We start from the raw sequence: 22,038 nt of genomic DNA, 5'->3' as shown, positions 1-22,038 counted from the left end.
GAATGAACAAAATTGCGGCCTCATACACGTTTTCAAGTTACAGAGTTTATGGTGTGTACGTAACAGCAAAGTAGCAGAGCGATCCATCGATTTGATTTACCTTTCTTCCAGTTCGATCCACTCAACTGCCGCTTATTCGTGACGGATCTCCGGTGCCGCAGATATTTTCAAAAATCGATGGTCGTCGGTTGACCGCTGGTAGCGCATTTACGTTGTGGAATACCAGGGGTAACTCGCCAACTGTCCGCTTGGACGTCTCGATCGGTTTCAGAGGCGGACAGAGGCAAACACGTTACTTTTCGTTGGTTGTTTACCAGGCCCGATCGGTGTATCAAGTATGACTAATAAAACAAGTTTCGATAATGCACGATACGCGGCTCGAGCAAACTCGATTTCTTCTTGAAGCTGTGGTCACGTTCATATGCGATACTCATATTATCTATTGCAATTAGCTTCTTTGTGAGCTATTTCGTCTTTCTGCGATCAATCTCGTCTTTTTACGGCCAATCTCGTCTTTCTACGGTCTATCTGGTTCATACATAATTAGATATAGATATAACGAATTTACTACGTTTACGTTTCAATTAACGACGATCGATTTTTATCTTGTAGTATTTCCGTAAAAGAACAGCTTTAGGTGTAGGAGTTAATTCATGTTTTGGAAAGTGGGCACGGTAGCATGGCTCATCAGGCCTGCTTAGTTAATATTTGATAATGAGTATATTTATGTGGTGCAGATTATGCGAGCAAATACTTTTCGTTGAATTACGCGTGAGTAAGCGTCGGCGCAGAATATTAGTCCTATTGTTCTCCTTGGGTCTACGTTACGAAGTAAAAATTACGTTTTAATAGGTGTTACTAATACAGAGAGATATACAGAGTACATCTTCGACAGATGTTACAATTCATCGCTTGATACGAAAAAAAGAATTCTTGACAGTATTGTGGCAAATAAAAATGTAAATAGAAGTATGTAAGTAGAAATCGGCAAGGTTACCGTTAAGATATGTTCATTAGTGTTATATATCTCCAACCTTTGACCGAGCAGTCATCGAGCACTCGTTTACATGCGTCAGCATTAACTGCACCCTTATGGTCAAGGATTTTTCCTCCTGCAAATACGGTTCTAACGGTACTCGGTAACCGTAGAAATTCCAAGGGTTTTAAAATGTCTTTCATAACGTATGTACGTTAGTTGCGCTGACCCCCACCCCTCTGGAATAGATCATGGAAGGGAGGAGCCCGAGCCTAAGGATATTTTCCTCATTTTCGTCGAGGACATTTAAGACAGTGAGAAGTACTTGAACGAACAGCTTAGAATCACACTAGAATTTTTTCGTCGTCGCGCGCCTGCAAGCGGTATCAAAGTTGGAACGATTTAGATCGCAATCAAGTCGGATTTAAGCCAGTTACACAGTGAACGCAGAAGACATCAGAGCCAACCGTCAACAGCATTTTCTCAACTACCAGTTGCTACAGTTGAAGGAGTATCCAGAGCGGCGGTTGTGTGATCGGAAGAGGTTTCACCATCGCATACCTATGAACGAGATAGAAGCACGATCTTAGTGATTCAGCATCAATCCAATTCCACGAACAACGGTCGAGCATCGCCAAGCCAATCGTCCATTCCCCACGTGAGTTTATTTACTTGTCTTTATTTGCGTGAATCGTGCATAGAATGGAGTCAGATTTGATATCTTTAATTGCTGAGCGTGCGGCAATTAAGGCGAAGCTAATGATGTTTAAAAGATTCGTGGAAACAGCAGATTTCAGTTCAGATATTCCAGCTTGCGAGGAACGCATTAAGGCAAACAGAAGTCTGTACAGCCAATTCGATCACGTTCAGTCACAAATTGAAATGCATACAGCAGGCACCATGTTACAAATGTTAGAAGAACGTGAGTTATTCGAAAGCATATATTTCGGCGTGATATCTATCGCTGAGAAGCATTTAAATGATATTCGCACTGCGCAAGCGTTAGCGAGTGATCCAATACCGGGGACGTCTGGTTCACATACTACATCGCATCTTCCTGTAATTCAGCCCGCGTTGGTTGACGATATTCCGGAAAAATGGTATCGGATGATAGAGTGGGAAAACTGGCTCATACAGAAATTAGAGAGAGAGAATCACTACGAAGTCTTTCTTGAATTAACACAACGGGCTGAATATCTAGAGAACCTACTTAGATCAACCGCGAGCTCCACGATCAGGATTGAAGAACAGGAACATTCGCACGCCTCAGACAGTAGTGAACATCCACACGCCTCAGACGGTGGTGAATATTCAGACAGTAGTGAACATTCGCATATCTCAAACAATAGTAATCCTTCGGGCGCCTCAAACAGTAGTTTAATAGTAGGATATGAAATATCATTTCTTGGCAATAATAGTAGATGTTGCCTGTGTCAAGGCGGACACGCGTTGCATACATGTCCTCAACTATTGGCCATGCCGTTTCCGGAAAGATACGAAACAATTAAAAATCTACGAGTATGTTTCAATTGCTTCCATTCGGGACATAATGTAGTGGAATGCGTGAGTGATAAGTGCAGAAAGTGTGGGAAGAAACATCATATCGTATTGCATCGCGAAAAGAGAGAGAGAGTGGTATCTCCTGAGCGAGAATCGCTCCATATAGTACAAGCATGCATCTGGAATGCAATCAACAACGAATGCACGGTCTTGTCGACTGTGATAGTGTATGTTATCGATGATACGGGCAACAAACATCAATGTCGTGCTCTGCTAGACGCGGGATCACAGGTTAACTTAATAACAAAAGACTTTTGTGATAAATTGCAACTCGCGGTCAGCCCTGTTGATATACCACCCGGCCCACCTGGCCCACCTGGCCCATCCGGCCCATCCGGCCCACCCGGCCCACCCGGTCCAGCCGACAGCGTAGGAAACGATATGAATTCCATACAGTTCAAAACACAATTACGCATTACCTCGGAATCAGATAAATTTAAGGCGGATATTTCATGTCTAGTGCTAAAGGACGTCGCCGATAAAATTCTAGATTCCAAAATTCCAGTGACGATGGTGAATGTATCAGTGCCACCCGGCATCACTCCGGCTGACCCACAATTCCAGCATTCAGATAGCATTGATCTTTTGATCGGAGGTGGTCTATTTTGGAAATTGCTGTGTATCGGACAGTACAGAATCAACCCAGGGAATCTTGTTTGGCAAAACACGCACTTTGGTTGGGTATTGGACGGTTATTTTTACAAGTCAAGTAACGAAGAGGAATCTATATAATCGTGCCACATGATGACATCGCGTAACTCTAGGAAATTCAGGAAATTAGTTCTCGAACGGGAGCAAAATCCATAGGATGAGCAGAAGCTCACGCGCGACGAACTATGTACAATTCTCACGCAGGTGGAGACTTACTTAAACTCACGTCCTCTCTACACTCTCTCGTACGATCCTACAGATCTCCTCCTCACCTCCTTGACTCCTGTTCACTTTCTTATTGGCGACATATTGCCAGTGCCCTCAGAACCCGATCTTACTAATATGAGCCAAAATAAGCTAAATATATTGCAACTCTTTCGGCAAGCCTGTTAACATTTGTGGAAGTATGTTTATGGAGTACAGCAGCGAAACAAGTGGAAGTTGGATCCACCGGCGTCGGACAAATCAGAGGCTATGGTGCTGATCAACGACGATAATCTATTTCAGCTGTAGTGGCCCCTTTGGTGGAATCATTAACCTGTATCAAGGATCTGACGGGATCATTAGGATGGTCTCACTTCAAACTGCTGACGACGTTCTTAACGCCTAGCCAATCGAACGGGGAGATTTCTCTTTTTAACGTTAGTGACGCTTTTTACTTTTTGTTGTTTTGTTGTTTTGTTATTATTAGTTATTGTTTCCTTGGAATTGATCCTAGTTAATTTTTGCCACTTTTTTTGGTTTTTTTAGTAGTGTCAAAATTGATTAAAAACTTACATTATTAGTTATGATTAGATAAAGCTATAATCGATAGATAACACACGAATATAAACGAAAAATATTAAAATGTATTATGAATTTTTAATTTTACGTTCAAGTCGTGTTATTTATCTTTAGTTGTATTTAGCTTTATCTTTTTTAAATTTTATCTATATTTGTTTATACTTTTACTATATACTTTTAATTTGACGTTTTGTATCAACAATATGTGAAATCGTTAGATAAAATTATTAACTACTATAACCGGCAAAATATAATTAACTACATAAATAATTTTTTGACTTTGTTTTTTTAGTAGTGAATATTAGTTCTCGATACTTGAAAAAATGTGTGGTGATTAGCGTATAAGTTGGCTTGTCCGAGGGCGGTATAGCTCGCTGTAGTGCACGCGGTTGGCTAAGTGTTAAGAGACCCGTAACCAGGATCTGTATTCTGTCAAACGCTAAGGAACCCGAAGACGTTACTCCCACATAGATTATTTAAGCATAATTACTGGACAATATTATATTTACATTTACAGTATTCTACAAAGTAGACAACTCCAGTGTTTTCTCTGTCTAAACTCTATATAAATTAGTTTCTTCGTTGGCACACAGGTGCAAACTATGTTAAAGCTGAGAGCAACTTAGATCGCAAACAGCAATATAACAGTCAGTTAAGCAAGTAGATTCACTCATTGGATATAATTCGATGTATGCATCTATCGATCTATTCCATGTTAACTAATGAAATTAGATGAAGCAAGGCGAATAGGGCTAAACGAATTAAAAATTTTGTGACAGAATAATCATTGTTCCTGTGCGCATTAAATATTTATGAAACGACATTTGCAAAATACCGTAAATGGTATAATGTAACGTAATAATATCATAAAAACATCGTAAATGAATAAAAAATTGAACGTTATGTATTTATTTTGCTTACGATTGTTGTACTATTGTAGAACGTAGTGTTAATCGAACTGAGGTTGGTACAGGGATATCGATCGCATATCTTCGGACAGATCGCAAAACATTCATCTGATCGCGCTAATAGTGTCCGATAATGGATTTCAAAATACATTCAGGCGTTTCCGTTAATTAAATATCTGTAGGTATGGCGATCTAATTAAATTGTAAATCTTGGATCGTATTAAAATGAAGGTATTAATCGAAACCATTAGACGACAGCCATCGCTCGATGCTCTGAAAGTTTGCCTCCAGCCAATTAATGCTGTTTTCGATCTCCTCGATCGCATTTCTCTTAGCATTTTCAGTTACTTTTAGGTCAACTTCTCTTAGAAAAAATTGTCTCGCCTGTAAAATGAATAGATTAAACTTTTTTACATATTATAATATTGCATAATTATAACATTTTTTATTCACTTAGAAATATTAGAAATTAGGGTTACCGATGATTCTGTTCTACACGATAAGTTCATTGATCGATAGATCCATTTATAATAAATAAATAAATTGAACTGGAAATGATTTTTATTTAACTTTTTTTTTTATTTAACAGTAATGTGCTATAACTAAGACAACTAAGTAGTTAATTTACAATTCCCAACCTTTACACCTCATAACAACTCGTCAACTCAACTCTCGACTCCTCGCAACTCGACTTACGACTAACCCCTCTTTTTTTGAAAGTGCAAAAATTCTCATGAAAATTTCCGCCGCTGCGACAGCAGCAGAGTAGTGTCGGACTCTTACCGACTAAAACTCCACGATGGTCTGCCTACGCGTGTGACAGGAGTGCCCCGGGATCTCTTGCGAATTACTGCCGAATTACTCCCCGCGTCCTCTTGAGCCAGTCCTAAAATTTCCTAACTGATGAATTGGTGCTAGAGGAGGTCATTGCCCCTAGCACCATCCCCCCTGCTAATCCTGTTGGGGACGGCCGTCACGATTATCCCTGGACACTTCACCATTCGACTCTCAACTCACGATTCCCCACCTCGACTCTTCAGGTAACGACAACGTTGTAAAACCTGCCAAGTAACGACTACCTGGTAATAATTCCCAGGCCCTTTAAACCTAACGACACATAGGCCTTTTCGCAACATTGTTTATGGTTCACCCGATGCAAGGGCGGGGGTGTCACGTCCCGTGCTGAGCACGCGCCGTAACGTAGACTAAAACTACCAATAGCGCGAGTGAGCGTTCCAATTTGAAATTTAAATAAATTTTAACAATTTGTATAGAAACCAAACTCGAGCCTCACAATCCCCACGGAATAACCCGTCACATAACGACCCCTCCACGGTAGACCTAAATATAAATAAAAGTAGCGACATAGAAGAAGAGAGATAATTCCTTAGTTCAGAGTAGTTAATTCCTCAGTTCTGTGTGATTAGTTCCCAGTTCTTGTTAGTCTTGTTAATCGACGTGTTTGCATTTGTCAACTTGTAAATTATTGAAAATCTATCAAATTAAAATCTTGTAATTAATAAGAGTGAAAACGTATTGCGAACGATTGTAACTTCGAGTATTTGAAATTTCAACGACAATTCTGTCAATATCCAATTAGAATACGAGTAAACATTTTTTTTGTGAAGAATATTTGTTTAATAATATAATAGGATTAAGCGAACATTTATTTTCACCAACTTTAATTCTCTCCCGTGCCAGTGCTCCTGCGCGTAGCAGGTTAGCCGAAACGTGGAGTTTAATTGCCAATCGCATTAAATAAGAGACAACACTACAATTTAATCTAAATTCAAAAATTAACGGCAACACAACCAAAACGAGCCAAACAAAACGTAACAGGGTAAATATTTCTTAGGCCATTTGTCCACGCTACTACATAGTATTAACCATTATCCTTGTAAGTATCCAGACACTTGATTGACTTTTACAAATAATAGCTGAATTATACGCGTTTGTTAGGAGAAGGTAAAATTACCTCTTGTAGCTTTTGATGATCTTTAAACAAAGATACGATTGCGCAGATGATATTCCCAAAAGTGTACTCGTTTGTTTCATATTTTCTAAGTAGAGCTTCCCATCGAGATCTGAAAAAAGATTAGTATTTGTTACGATGGCTTAGATCGTGAAAATTGTACAAAAGATGTCTGAGTATTTGAAAGAACGTCGATACCGTACAAAATTCCAGGCGACGTCCAATCCCACGGGATTCGCGGCGATCTTGATCAACAGCTCTGCAAAGTCTTGCTTGCGAATGAATGTCTCGTCTGTTGCTCGCTCTAAATATCTGAAGTCAAACGGACATGGAAAGAATTCCCAAAGAGATAAATCGCAATTTGGGAAATTGTCCAATATTTTATAGTTATGATTTGATAAGTTTAGGAACTTTGTACACGAAGTAGCTCAAAATTTGAAAACTTCGAAATTCGAGAATTACTAAGATTTGAAAATTCTTAAAATTGGTAATTCTGAGATTTGGAAATTCTGAAAATTGGGGATATCAAGATTTGAAGGTCCCGGGAATCGAACATTGTTAAATTAATCGCGAAAAGTGATATTCCGAATTCCAAGATTTGACAAACTAAAATTTGTAAACGCGGCAAGTCTATAATCATTTAATAGACAATAGAAAATTAAAAAATTTGAGATTTCCATTGAAATCGGAAATTTTTTAATTTGGAAATTCCGCAAATTGATATCACGAATTCTATCAGTTGATGATTACAAAATGCGTAAAGATAGACTCGAATTGCACTTCTTCGGGCACGTGAGCTCAATTCCTCTTTTCGCGTCTCCATCTTACATTCGCCTATAAATTTATATTCCCCCTTGGTGGAACGCTATAAATCCGACGCGACTTCGACAAATTGGACAGCGACACGCGAGAAGATAACAGAGAGCTGTGAGAGCGTCGAAGGAGCGCGTTTGTTGGCAATTAGCTCGGGAATGAATCGCGGTCTGACGAACCGATTAAGAATATCTTTGTCCGCAACTCCAGTCATCCCGATCATCAGACGTTCTCTTTCCTGTGCGTCGTTCTCCGTCTCGAGTAGTCGCGACATTTTCTCAAATATCGATCCGACGTCGGCCGACATCGTAACGAGGCCTATCGTACGCCGTCATTATCGTGAATAACAAAAGGTACACACACGGAGAATGGAAAATATTTGCCAAGTTTCTTCCCCTTACCAAACGAATAGACGATAGACCGAATATCGGCTGGTAACATTTGCTCGCTACCATCGCCGCTCTTCTCCAACAGAAATTTCCGCAGCCTCCTTCCGGCTGTCTCGAGGCAGTGTTCGTGGCCTACGCTGCAAGCTGCGTTCAATATCAAGACGCGAAATTCTCTTGAAACGAACAGAAACAAGACTTTTCTTAATGGATGCTCGCTTTGGAAAGCATCGGTGATGAGAGAAAAGAAGAGGAAAATGTAACAGAAGACGGAGATTTTCATGGATTTTTACACAATTCGAACGACTTTTTCGTTTATTTATTTGGAAAGATTAATTATTTAGAAAGCAATTGTAAACGTAGGAGAATAATTTAATTTTTAAAGTAAATAGAATTTAGAGAAGATCCGAAGAAGATTTATTTCTTTGAAACTACCTTAACCCTGTACTACTGGAATAAGAATTAAAACTTAAGAATGGGATTTACAAGGATAAAAAACATAATTTTGTTAACAATCACCAAAGTTGTCTTACATATTTCGATTAAAATAATACATATTTTTCTTATTACATAATTTTGAACTAACCTGTCTTTAAATGAATCTTTCCGATGAATATGCCATCCTATTTGACGATAAATTCTGTTGATCAGATTCCTCGCATACGACTGGGAATTCGTATAAAAAGAATATAACAAAGAAGAAGAAGAAGAAATACTATGACAATTATAATTTTCTAATACTTGTATTACTTGAAAACGTGGAAGTATGTGGGTTCTATCAAGAAGTCTGTTCATTTGTCCGAACCATCTCATAGCCACGACCCATGGTTGATAATCGTCTTCGTTTATGAGATAAGAAGTCAGGTTCATAGCTATAGAATAGTTCAAGTCAGTTTCCGCTAGAAGAAAAGCGTCGTGCAACAAGTCCGCTCTGTTCATTGCGCTTAACATCTACGACAGTTCCAACGGGAAAACTATTTAGATGACAAGCAAGGAACTTAAATAACGATATAAAGTAACCATGATATATACCGAATGGTTGTAGAATAATAAATTGCTGAAAACGTTCCAAGCATCTTCCGTGTAATTCACGATGTAATAGCCGATCGAATCATGATTCAGTTTGATCCAATCCACTGACTTGTCCAGCGACAATTCCACTGTAATTCACATTGTGTGTTAAAGAACTGAGAGCGGAGGTTTGGTTACGTGCGCTATTATTACCGCAAGAATAGTTCGCGAGGAACCAATCCAGCTTGATATCATTTTTCCTGCTTGTTACGTATCTAATCGGAATTGTCCAACTTCCGTCGCTAAAAATGTATATGACATTTATAAATGGCGAGTTAAAAATAATAGTAGCACTAGCATAATACGTATAACAGTTATACGAGATATTTCTTGTATAACTTAAGATTTCGAGAATTTGAATTTAGTCATGTATTTCAATAATATTACTTTTATGACGTTTTTCTCATTTCGTTTTCTACTTCGTCCTATTTATTTCACATTACTTTAGTATTTTGTATCCCCCTCTCTCTTTTCCTCTCTTCAAGATCTCCTTTTATTCTCTATACGTACTCGATCGTTTCACTGAATCGTGTACTCGTCGCGAAGCGTCGCTGGGATAGTTGAAAGCCTGCATTGTCTCGACGGACGTTGATCACCGGAAATCCGGGGAACCTCATCCATCGACCGACGAAATCGACGACATCGATGGCGGCTTGTGTAGTGTTCTCCAGGATATCGAATAGCTCGCGGGACTCCGCGTTACGAAACTGGTACCTTCTCAGATACTTTCTGACAGCAGAAATAAACTTGGAATTGCCAACTGCGTCCTCGAGCATCCTAATCACCGACGCCGCCTAGCATTCAACCAACCAATTGCTGTACTTCTTTCGTCTTCCCTCTGTGACACTTTTTGACAATTCTCGAAAATATAAGAATTAATTCTCTATGCAAATTTAACCCGAATCAATATATCTCAAACTTTCGTATTACGTGTATTACATTCGTTTGATGCTTAAAGGTACGCGAGTGAAATTTCGTTTTATTTCTATCCACAGGAAATTCAAAGTATTTCGAATTCTTATTTCGTACCGAAGGGTTGTATTTTCTATCGTTTGATTTGATCGATTTCTAAAATAGAGAAAAGTGTACTATGGCGAAATTTCACTCATGATAGTGTTGGAAATGTTAATTTGACTATACCTACAAAATTGAACGTACTTTTTGATATGAAATTCGATCGAACATTTCTTCTATTTCATTCAGATCTTCGATTCGTTTTACAACTGGGCGAGTACGTAGTTTGATATCGTGCTTCATAGAAACGTATTTCGTGTATAATGGGAAGGAATCCATCTGATGTAAAAGAAAAGGATGGAAGTTAAGGGAAAAATTGGAATCATTTAATATAAAATTACTGATCGTAGATTTGGAAGTGCACGACCAGCTTCCAGTCGGGGAACAAGGAATCAACTGCTACGTGCTCCATGTAAGTGGCGAAACCTTCGTTCAACCAAAGATCGTCCCACCATTTCATGGTGACCAGATTGCCGAACCACATGTGTGCCAATTCATGGGCCACCGTCAAGCTGACGCTTCTCATATTGTGGCAAGAACTGTCGTTCTCGCTATGAAGAAGCTCTGTTTCACGGAATGTGATCAGGCCCCAGTTTTCCATGGCGCCTGCTGAGAAATCGGGTATGGCGACTAGATCTGATCGATGAAACACATTTTCTTAGTCATCAAAGACATAATTTTGTTTACAATAATTATATATTAATTTTATGAATACTACAGCTTTAAGTATTAAATTGTGTACTAAGTTTATTTGATCAAAGAAAACTCGATTTTTTATAACAAAACTTTCGGTTAAAAGAAAGATTTCCAAATATAGAAACAATTAATATTCTGATGTCAATCATAAAGTAAATATATTTCAATAATTTACGCTTAATAGAATTAAAAAAGGAGATTATTAAATTCAGGTTTAGATTAAATTTTTTAATTACCTATTTTTGGTAGCGGATAGTCGATTTGAAACATCTCTAGATAATACTTCATCGCTCTAATTGTGACATTTAAGGCGAATACTGCTTTTTGCTTGAACATAGATCTTACACAGACAGCAACTGGTATTTTACTTCCGTTCAGAAGATCCATGTTAGATCCTAAACACTCGAAGTCACTGACAAGGAAAGCAACGAAATAAGTGGACATTGGTGGCGTAGGCTCGAAGTATGCGATCGTTTTGTCGCTATCACTTTTCATCGTCTCCATTTTCTAGGGAAAATAATATTATTGTATATCTTTAATGATTCGTAATTCGTGTATTAACTTACTACAATTGGCATATTGGATTGTGCGTGATATAAAAACTTCTTTGAATAGACGAGACGAATAATAAAAATAGACTTGAAGTTTGGTTCGTCAAAACAAGGAAAAGCTGTTCGAGCGTAGAATGGCTCGAATTGGGACACTGCTAATTTTCTGCATAATAAATAATACGAGTTGATCATCATATAGACGATCATAATTCCTTGACATTAAAATATACATGATATTTACCGAACAGATTTATTTTCTTCTACGTAGGTGCTCAAATAGAATCCACTCATTTTTCCTTTTAAACTACCACTAAAATTCATTTTCAAGAAGTATTCTCCTAAAGAGATATTTCTATAAGGCTTGATAACCAACATCTCACGTCTTTTTACATTATAGATGTACTGTATTCGTACTTCCGTTTGAGATTTTTCTGTATATAATTTGGTTGACGATATGGTTAGATCCTTCGAGTGTAAAACGATATAACTTCGGTCCTTCGAAAAATTGTAATGATACAATATTTTTAAATATTTTGTACACTTATACATATTTGTATAATTATTCTTACATTTCAATAATGGAAACTAACTTTTAGTAATTCGAGATCGATGCGAACGCTACCGTGAAATTCGTCCTTTTTAAAGTCAGTCGAAATCGCAATCACATATTTTCTGGGAACTACATCCTCTGGGAGGCGTTTCTCGATCTCCATAGATTCATTGTAATATGGAGTTAAATTATCCGGAGGAACCTCGCCGTTGATCACGCGAGAATCTTTCGTCTTCATTAAGACTATTGTAATTAAGATAAATCGCCAGGCGGTCATTTTACTTCCAGAACAAGGATTCCTTGTTCCAGACACCGGCTTCCTTATCTTGTCAGGCTACAGAGCTTAAGTTGAGAAACGAGTCCGTTCTGTATATCAAAGTTTCAACTAAATGCAAACCTCTTAACCTGTCCTCCATAAAGCGAAATCTAATTAAAAACATGTAACGTTGAGTATTCTTTAATTAAGGAAAACTAGATGATTTATAGCCATGGAGATTGGTTAAGCTTCTTCGTGTCAAGAAAGAAACATTGCTCACTTCACTTTGTGTTTTCAAATCATTTTATTGTAAGAGAATTATATTATATAAAAATTGTGAATTTATTTCAAAAATGTCGTTGAATTTGAATTAATTTTAAAAAGTAGATGATACTGTTTTTTCAATAGCATTGCATAAGTTTGTAGATAAAGGATTTTTTCCAATTAATATGTAAGAACGATTCTGTAATTTATATTGGAACAATCCGGAATCTTTCTGTACGCTATACTATACTAAAGTGAAAGTATCAGAAGAGAGTGAGTGTGAAGAGACTACGAAGTAGTGCACCAATGAGAATGTCCATAGCATTTTATAGACAGAGAAAATATGTCAGGCAAGAACAGGACGAAAGAAGTGAAGACTCTGGAGAGGGAAATATATAATTCTTACATAACCTTGGGAACCAGTTACTCCACAGTGAATTACCGTGCGTTGCATTTGACTGTCTGTAAGTGTCTACTCCATACATACTAAAAACAAAATTATTAATAGAGATATTACACTCATCAAATTCTCTAAAAATTGTATAAAATGTTTTAATTAAATCAGCAATTATTTAAACTAATTTAAATTAGAATAATACCTTTAAACCGATCGTGTGATTTTATAAAAATTACATTGTATTTATTTGTAACTATATTTCACAGATTTAGAATGATGGCGAGTTATAAGCTAGTATATTTTAACGTAATGGGACTCGGAGAACCCATCAGATTTCTTCTCAGCTACGGGGGCGTTGAATTCCAGGATATTCGCATAAACTATTCGTCGGAAGAGTGGTCCAACATGAAGTCAAGTATACCTTTTTTTACCTTATTTCCATATGAATTTCACGATCTCCAACTATATTTTAATGTTTTTTCAGCGACCCCGTTCGGTCAGCTGCCCACGTTGGAAATCAACGGCAAAGTTTACTCGCAAACATTACCTATTTGCCGCTACCTGGCCAAACAGTTTAATCTGCTTGGCAAAACTGATTTGGATACGTTGCAGATCGACGCGATCGCTAGCGCTCTTTACGATTTCAGATGGCGTAAATATTGATTTCGTACCCATGAACAAATTGATTTCCTTTCCAACGATATGCTGCTGTGAATAACATTCAATCTTGTTACATGATCCATAAGTTTCCCTTTTTCTTTTCAGTGACAATATCGTCTTATTATAGAGAGTCTAATCCAGTTTTGAAAGCCAAAAAGAAAATCGACGTAATGTCAAGAGTGTTTCCGTTTTACCTGAATAAACTGGAAGATCTGGCAAAGAATAACGGCGGATATTTGCATGGTAATCAGGTAAGCGTGTTTAATTCAACAGTATACGCAGAATAAGAAATCAATTGATTTATATTTCTCATATCTTTTAGTTGAGCTATGCCGATCTGTTCTTCGTCGGTATATCAGATTCCTTAAATACGGCTTATGAATCTGATATAACCAAAGATAACCCGCATTTGAAGTCTCTGAAGGAAAAGGTTCTGGCGATTCCGAATATAAAAGCCTGGGTGGAGAAGAGACCAAAGTTGGAATTTTAATGATAGATACGTGTTGTTGAAGTTTGTACGACGAATGGTGTAAAATTGTGCATGTGTATCCTACAAATACAGTAACATTAAAATTCAGTCATTAGAATTGCATTTGTTGCATAAGACTTAATTTGAATGTGGCGGTATTACATATGATCAGTTAACTTACCGGCTGTTGTTTACGTCCCAATGAAATAACATAAAAACGATCCTTAAAGAACATAGCCCGATACGATTAACCGAAGGTGCATTTAAAATGCAAATTGGACAGGTATTGAAATTGACAACTGCTTCCAAATTTGGGAGCGTTCAAAGTTATCTTCTCGGAAGACTAACAAGTGGCCTACTAACCTAGTTCGACAAATCGATCGATGCGCCCGTTTTCCAATGATTTCCCCTGTGTTAAAACTGTTTCTCGGGTAATAAAATCGAATAGATTGATTGGATTGGATATAGCGGCGTTGTAAACGTGAAATTTTCGTCGATTTAGATGGAAGACCGTCGATTGACCAGCGCGGTCAGTGGCGCCTCCACTCAGTGAACGGGTGGCGGCAGCTGGTGATGGCGCGACCAATCTGTGCTCTGAAATGATTGGTGCGCGTGGAGGACTGCGCGTCCGTCTCCCGCCGGCCGTCAGTGTGCGTGCCGCGGAGTGCCAGACTGACAGACATCTTGTTAGTAGAATTTAGCGGCGTGGTGCTGTCGGCCGTGGGTGTCGGTGTCACGGTTCCGCGTCGCGGTGCTCATCATTACGGTGTTGTCGCCGTCGTTGTCGTCGTCGTTGTGGTCGTTGTCGTCATCATCATCGCCTTCGTCGTCTGCTACGTCGTGGCCGTTGCTGTTGTATTTTTTTTATCGTGCTGGTTCTTTCTGTGTTCGCGCCGTCGATCGTTGTCGCTGTCCTCCGCCTCGCCGCCGTGGTCGCTGTCGCCGCTGTCGCCCTCGCTTAGTAGTCTCGGTACTCTTGTCTCTGACGGTTGTCGTTCACTCGGAGACTCTGTTGTGCTACTCGTGTGGTGGTACCGCGGTTGCGAGACCCCGTTGGTGCGGGCCGTGCAGCTCGCGTGGTCCAGCGATCCAGTTACTCGCCCCGCAAAAGGCGTTGGTGGTACCTTTTGTCGGGCAGAGGGAGTTCGCGTTAGAGCAAGACCGCGAAAGAGAGAAAGAGAAGAGGGGAGCGAGCGAGAAAGAGAAGAGAGAAGAGTCATACCGTAGGTCGGTCGGCGTAGTAAATATACGGGGAGTGAGAGGAACGCACACACGGCAGAGAATAATTTTCTCACTCTGCAAACGCCCAATGAACAACGCTCCGGAGCCACCGATGTGCCGCATCGTGCGATAACTTCCGTCACCTCTCCGACCCCCGTCTCCTCCCTCCCCCTACTCCGTACGTGTATATGTGTGTGTGCCGCGCCGGGCTGCGAGGTGAAAATACCGCCCTCTCCTTCCACCCAACCCCCCGTTCGTGAGAGGAAGGTGCTACCTCGCGCGAGTAACTACGGCTAGAGAAAGAAGAAAAAAAGCCGAGTGACAGAGTGACACGGTGAGGGGAGAGAGAGACGATCCTGTGTGACCGGGGAAGAGGAACAGTGAAATAGCCAAGAGAGGCGAGAGGAGAGAAAGAGAGCGAGAGGCCGGCGCCCACCCGACAAATATCCTCGTACAGCATGACCTCGAACAACTCGCAGAAGCTCCCCACGACGGAACGAGTGATCAAAAGTAAGCGACACGAACATTTTTCTTATAATCGACACCCGTGAATGGGTATATCGTTATATGCGAAGTGTGCGATACCACCTTGGCTGCGTACGTACGTGTCAGTGTACGCGCGATCTTGGTGTACGTGTGCGTGGCCCTGCGGCCTCGTCTTTTCCGGCTACCTCGGTCGGTACGTCAGTGTACTCTCGGTATTTCTGCACTCTCGTGTACATTTTTCTCCCTATCGTATTATTATACACCACTAAGACGATTCTTATCTATCCTACGATTACTCTAATCCTTCGAACGAAAATGTTATAACATCGTGGCGTTTCGAGAAACGAACGACGAAATAAGTAGGCACGTCAAAACACGTCGCGTGCCGTACAGGATTGATTTTCTTCGTAGCTTCGCGGCGCCATTGCTATCGACCTGCCAGCATTCTCATTGACCCTTCGAATCATGCTTTTCCACCCTGACGTCCCGCATATCCTCCCTTACGTACGATGAATTTCACGAATAGATCAGAAACTGGAATTCCATTCCGTTCCATTGCCACTCAATTCGGTTATTACTCGCTTTATCCGCGTATCCCTCGCGCGGTGCAACCTAACCTAATTCGCGTTTTACCCATCAACCCCGCCTCCCCCGCCATCTTCTTGTCTGCAAAGATGTGCGGCTTGCGCGGTTAGCCTCGTTTCCACGAGGTCGAGGAACGGGATCGTCTCGAGGACGCGGCACGCCGCTCTCGAGGATTTCGCGTCTGGACGTCGTCGTTCGAACAGCTGACCGGCTCGCGTGTACGTGCACTAATGCGTATCCGATGTAAATACGCGTTTCATGGCTAGGGAAGCGACCATTGGCGTCAGCGCGGTTTTTGCAAGGACGTCAAAAGCGAATCCGATATCTTCCATTCTCTCCCCTGCGCGAACACGTACATACAACGTATGTGAAACGTATTTTCGGTCGTTCACATTTTTTCCTCACGTTCTGACGTTAGATCGGTGCATTTTCAAGAGACCTCGTTTTTCTTCCGCAGAATAATTAACATCTCGGCGGTTGGTAACGAGTAAACATAAAAAATGCGGTCAAACGTTGCGCTGAGAAACTCGTCGATACGTTCTCGTTAAGGAGATCTCTGCAACGACCTATATTCATAATGAAATTGAGTACTTTTTTTAAAGAAATGATTAAGTAATTATTATTAACAATATGATTCTTTTTAGCTTGTTGATTGTTTTCGGTTGATCAACTCGTATTAATCGGTGAATTTGTGCCTTTTCATCCTCGTTTCACTACAACGCGTACTGCTCACGCACAATGGCCGCTGTTGAGCATGTTTCGTCTCCATTCTTCGATTCGGGCACGCGTCGAACCATCGTCGGTGGTTCGCCAATACAAGCATGCCCTTTTTAGCCGAGGAAGCGTGCTGACCCACATTGCTGCCGAAAAGGGGAACTGGTTCAGGACGTACAGGTGGCACTTTAGGGTCATCGACCTTTATTGCGTGGCGCCCTCCGCGTGTTTTTCTTTCCCCCTCCGGATCCCCCAACTCCTTTTTTCGCCATTCTCGTTTGCTATTCTCGTTCCCGTTTCAAACGCAGCACCGATTGTTCTTTTCGTCCAGTCTTTTCGCTCGTCTTTTGTCCGCCGCGGCAACAATGAATTTGTATAGGTCCTTTCAAAATCTCTAGGACTTCGTCAGTGTTATTAACCCACAAAGGGCCAACCACGAATTTAAATTATCTGGTTTTTGCTTAATATATCTTTGTTTCTTTGTCCACTCAAATCTTCCAATTTTACCAACTTTTAAGAAATTTTAATCTTCATTGGGTTATCATTTATTATTTAAATTGCGGAAATTTTCAGGGGGTTTCTTTAGGCATATTTCGGATAATATCACGCGACTTTGTAGAAATAAAATTCACCGAAATTTGTGCACGTACTTCTTGTAGACTGTTCCTCTTTTAATTCTTCTATCAAAGATCTTTGATAAACTTGATAATTACTTTTATCGATCATAAATTAATACGCCGAAGTTAATTTTTAAATAATCTCTCTTAACTAGTACTATGTTTTCCCTTATGAAGAATATCGATTAAATCGACTGTATGAAATATAGAATATAAATTGAAATTTAATATTCCAAAATTAACTAACCTAAATTAATCCAAACTGTATCAGTCTCGTCTGATCGAAGCGATCGAAGTTTAAAATTCAGTTCACAATAATTAATATTTGTTAGTCCACACTCTGAACGCAATACCTTATCCCTTATCGTTTTACTAGGATTGTTTCTATTCGTGTTTCGTGACCAAATTGCCAATGACAATTAATCCGAACTCTAACAATCCATCAGTGACTCATACAATTCGATCGGCCGAGGCACAGTGACTTTGTAAAAGGTTTATTTAACGTATCGATTTCACTGTACACGCGTTGAATTGACAAGCGGCCCGCCTAAGATGAAATGGAGCAAAAATAGACGTCGCCGTGGTCACGCGTACGGCCGCGAACTATCAACCACCGAATATAACTCATTGTCGTGACGGGAATATCGTAATTTGGAGGATATCCAAGCCTCGTCGACGATTAACGATTTTTAACCGGCCTTTTGATAATTCATCCCGCGTAATTCATCCACGATTGCGCAGAATGCTTGCTATGCATTTGACCGTCATTCGTTTCTTCCATCTTCTCGCGCCATTTAACCTGTTTAAAGTAACATTTCGTTTGTAATTTTCCTTCGATCAATGTAGAATATCAAATTCTGTTTATTTTTTAACGCGGCGACTATGAAATAGAATTCTAAAAATTGAAAATTGACACACTGTTAAATCGTTTTTTAAATAATGCGACTTCTCTCGGGTTTTCGGTTTGAAAAATTGGAATTCGCTGGGATATGAAGCCTTTCATAAGAGAGGAATATGAAACTCGATGGAAAGATGATAAACAATTCTAGAAATAATACGAGACATAATAGCTACTGCGATTTTCATTTCATATGTAACTTGATATTTGATATAATATACGTATCAAAAAATGTCGCGTTATTTACTTATGGTATTATTGAATATATTTTGAATCTTAATATTTTCTATATTTATATCTAACATTCTAATTCGATATTCTTATCCATATTTAATTCGATAATGCTTAGACAATTTATATCTGATATTCTGATTTAACATTTTATTTCGTATTTTCTTTTTATTTAGCGATTTTACATCGTATCGAACACAGAATTGAGTTATCAGCAATTCAGATTATAGAACGATATTTATAGGTTTCGAGGAAATCGATGTTACTATTCTATATTTAATTTGAAACTATTTGGACGATTTAGATGAAGATACATATTACTATGTTGACATTAGTTTGATCGAAACAACAGGTGATAGCCTGAAAATATCGATTTCTCGTTGATATTTATCTTGTTTTCAAGCCACCTCGAATACGTCTGCATAGAATGATAGAAACGTTACGACTCGAGGTTTGTTCAGGGTTAAGTTATACGTTGACTTCTACCTCTCAGTTGCTCATTGAACCGCGTGTGTGCCAGTCGGTGTGGAAATTGTGTTGCCACAACTGACGCATCTGTTAAGACAGCTTGAAACACAAACCATCTTCTGTTTGCTCTTTTGTTTTATCCCTACTTGCCACATTTATCTTTCACCTTTGTACTTAATAATTACCAATTGCAATACCATCAACGTGTATAAAAAGTATTCTCCATTTGTGTCGGTATTCAATTCAAAGGAACATTAGAAATTCTAAAGATCGCCGTCGATGATAATTTATTATTTTTGATTGTTCGTTGAATTTGAAAATTTCTTTGATTTAGTCGGTATAGTATAACTGTAATTCTTCAAAGTTTCTTGAGATAGTGATGAAGGCAATCATTCAGCTTCAGTGGATATCAAGTATAATTTCGAGGCATTTTAAGTGAGCGATGACAGGCTGATAATGTAAAATAATAAGCTGCATATGTTTATATTTATTTGCTGTTGAAGAGAGATGGGACTTTTGCCCAGGCCCTTGGCACTACCGCGTGATACACAAAGCAGAACACAGAGGATTCTCTGATGATTTGTGTGCTGTTAGATAATACTATTGTTTCGCTTAAAAAAGTCACAAGATCGTAGTATCTATATTGCTTTATAATGGATGGTATTTTAATTATAATTGAATTATACTCTAATTATTTTGAATGAATGTTATACCAATTTAGTACATAGGTGTTTTTGAATATATTCTTACTTTGTAAAAAAGTATGTAGGTCGCAAGAATCGTGAAAAGCGTCATATAAAAGTTCAGGTATATCCAAGTTAAATTTCATGCTCTTTGTTACTCTCTTGTATGTAGCTAAAAATACGCACGACCTCGCAAATTGACTTAATAATCATCTTTAATTAATTCTTTACATCGTCCATCTCGTGCATTTCATTTCCTACATCGCGCAGAACACACGACCAAAATTGCGCAACGCGAGCCTACATTAAATTAAACATTTACCTAAACTTTGTTAGAACGAATTTTCATTTCTAATCGATTTAACGTACGAAAAAGCACAGGAGAAAAACTTGATAAGTACGTTTTCGTTGACCTTTTTACATCAGAGTCGCTTTATGTCTAAAAGAATAGCATTAATAAAAGATAGTTAAAAGTGAAAAGAACCCGTTAGAAAGACCGGCGATACTTTCCAAAAATAGCTGATAGATTGATCAAGTTTTGTAAAAATTTATTAAGAACCACTACTTTACTGTTTTCAGTATTTTAGTACAATGACGAAAGGTATTCTTAAAATTTCACAGAGGATGTAAAAATCAAACGAAAAACTTCTATCCAATTTTTATAAAATTTTGTAAAATTTTGTTTTGCCATTGATCGACATTCTACTGAATTTAAAAATTGTTTCCTCGTAAAAAGTGGCAACTATGACTTCTTCTCTTCTTCTTCTGTATTCCTTGTATCCAAATCACCTCAAAGAGCATCCTTTATTCCTGAAAGTAAACGCGGATCAAAGCGAACAACAAGAGAAGGAAAAACGGAAGCACACGGTGGCACGAGCGTCTGATGCACTTGTCGAAAACAAAGAAGAAGAAGAAAATTCACAACGAAAGAGTATTGGGATTAGTATTTTCGAAGCTGACGACAGCGCTGACTGACAGTAGTTCGAGGCGTGTGCGCGCGAGTGTCCGAGCGCCACAACGTCAATTACGTCGGCGCAACCACTTTCTCCCCATTGGACAATTACCGAATTTAAAAGGCATCGCGTTACACGGCTCTCCCGTTACCGAGCTAATATTTTTCCACTCTAATTGCGTTTCCAGTCGGTCGTCCACTATCACCGCTCCTGGAACGATATTTCTTCACTGGAGAAATTTATACGCCTGCGGAACACGCGCCACGGAAAACCTGGTTCTCGACGCGTGCCCTCCGACGATTGCCTCGATAATTGCCCCGTTCGCCGAATTACCCAGCCTAATTATGGGCGTGACGCGTCGATTATCGAAAGCGGGGCTTGGCGTGGTTGCTTTCCCGCACACGGACATTTGTAGTATTTTGTTCGATAATCTTTCCACCAACCCTAAGTACAATCACGCGTGAGAGTTTCGTGTGGTTGTTGAGAGTTTCAAGATTTTAAGGGGAAAATGAAGGTTTGTGGTTAATCTGAAATGCTGATTTGATCGTTGGTCTTCTAAGAGATTTTTCTCTTTGGAAAATTAAAAGTTTGCGATTGAAAATGAGGGATAATTTGATTTGGAGGATGCAGTTGTAATTTATCGTTAAATTGTAATTATCGAGATTTTGAGGGATTTCTTTTTCGAAAGTTAGGGGTTCGGTGTTAGGTTCGTATTTAGGTTATTAAGTATGAACACGTAATTTTGGATCGTTGGAGTTTCGAGGGTAGTTGCCAGGGAGTAAACTGTGTCCTTAATTCAATGGTTAAGAAACAAAAATTTATATATCGATGGGGTAGTTGCTTAATTTTTTTACTTCAATGTTCGCATATATTTCTTTTTGATAATTGCAAAGTGAAAATAATTCGAAGTTAACTAGTATAATTAGACCTTTCTCCGTTCCCTTCTCAAATATATATCAAAGGAAAGGAACACGCCGTTAATTACATTTTATTCGAGCACGACAGACACCGCTCAAACCTTTCAAGTATCGCAGTGGACGTTGGCTGACGAGCGCATTGTCTTTCGAGCGTTTTGAGGCGGCCGTATCCCAGCAGCTTGTAATGAAATCAAAGAACTTACAGCACAGCCAGGGCTCTCGCTAACGACATTATGCGAGCTCGATTGCGAGATAATCGTTTCGTTCGCTCTACGATTTAAACAGCGT

At 39.2% G+C, this 22,038-nt stretch overlaps 3 protein-coding genes across 7 annotated transcripts in view; 2 read left to right on the top strand and 1 right to left on the bottom strand.

Moving 5' to 3' along the window:
* Positions 1-106: 106 nt before the first annotated feature.
* LOC117162690 (glutamyl aminopeptidase) lies at positions 107-12,725 on the bottom strand. Its single transcript, XM_033344536.2, has 17 exons — positions 11,972-12,725; positions 11,623-11,876; positions 11,397-11,544; positions 11,067-11,337; positions 10,502-10,770; positions 10,279-10,413; positions 9,631-9,914; positions 9,274-9,362; positions 9,082-9,209; positions 8,800-9,000; positions 8,636-8,715; positions 8,065-8,225; positions 7,843-7,981; positions 7,049-7,162; positions 6,854-6,962; positions 4,892-5,262; positions 107-1,537 (listed from the first exon to the last, which is right to left on the bottom strand). The coding sequence occupies exons 1-16, from the start codon at positions 12,206-12,208 to the stop codon at positions 5,113-5,115; spliced, it is 2,769 nt and encodes a 922-aa protein (XP_033200427.2). The 5' UTR covers positions 12,209-12,725; the 3' UTR covers positions 107-1,537; positions 4,892-5,112.
* Positions 12,726-13,121: 396 nt separating this feature from the next.
* On the top strand, positions 13,122-14,095 carry GstS4 (glutathione S-transferase S4). The gene is made up of 4 exons (XM_033344533.2): positions 13,122-13,263; positions 13,333-13,500; positions 13,614-13,759; positions 13,831-14,095. The coding sequence occupies exons 1-4, from the start codon at positions 13,122-13,124 to the stop codon at positions 13,996-13,998; spliced, it is 624 nt and encodes a 207-aa protein (XP_033200424.1). The 3' UTR covers positions 13,999-14,095.
* Positions 14,096-14,690: 595 nt separating this feature from the next.
* Positions 14,691-22,038, top strand: part of LOC117162679 (serine/threonine-protein phosphatase 2B catalytic subunit 2) — a 232,535-nt gene continuing 225,187 nt past the window's right edge. The window contains exon 1 of one of the 5 annotated variants that reach the window (XM_076620756.1): positions 14,691-15,708. In XM_076620756.1, coding sequence (XP_076476871.1) covers positions 15,657-15,708 — 52 coding nt within the window. In that variant the 5' untranslated portion in view covers positions 14,691-15,656. The remainder of the gene's footprint in view (positions 15,709-22,038) is intronic. The other 4 variants (XM_076620755.1, XM_076620754.1, XM_076620757.1 and 1 more) reach the window with 4 other exon arrangements.

Source organism: Bombus vancouverensis, chromosome 8 (genome assembly GCF_051014615.1).
Source record: "Bombus vancouverensis nearcticus chromosome 8, iyBomVanc1_principal, whole genome shotgun sequence".
NCBI classification, from domain to species: domain Eukaryota; kingdom Metazoa; phylum Arthropoda; class Insecta; order Hymenoptera; family Apidae; genus Bombus; species Bombus vancouverensis.
This window is presented reverse-complemented; position numbering and strand designations above follow the sequence as displayed.

What these genes read in the sequence shown, in the direction of transcription:
- LOC117162690 (XM_033344536.2), bottom strand. Translation starts at nt 12,208, where the DNA reads ATGACCGCCTGGCGATTTATCTTAATTACAATAGTCTTAATGAAGACG. An exon ending in GAAGAAAATAAATCTGTTCG is followed by an intron (nt 11,545 to 11,622) that starts GTAAATATCATG and finishes TTTATTATGCAG; the next exon opens with AAAATTAGCAGTGTCCCAAT. An exon ending in AATCCAATATGCCAATTGTA is followed by an intron (nt 11,338 to 11,396) that starts GTAAGTTAATAC and finishes TATTTTCCCTAG; the next exon opens with AAAATGGAGACGATGAAAAG.
- GstS4 (XM_033344533.2), top strand. Translation starts at nt 13,122, where the DNA reads ATGATGGCGAGTTATAAGCTAGTATATTTTAACGTAATGGGACTCGGA. An exon ending in GTGGTCCAACATGAAGTCAA is followed by an intron (nt 13,264 to 13,332) that starts GTATACCTTTTT and finishes ATGTTTTTTCAG; the next exon opens with CGACCCCGTTCGGTCAGCTG. An exon ending in TCTTTACGATTTCAGATGGC is followed by an intron (nt 13,501 to 13,613) that starts GTAAATATTGAT and finishes TTTTCTTTTCAG; the next exon opens with TGACAATATCGTCTTATTAT.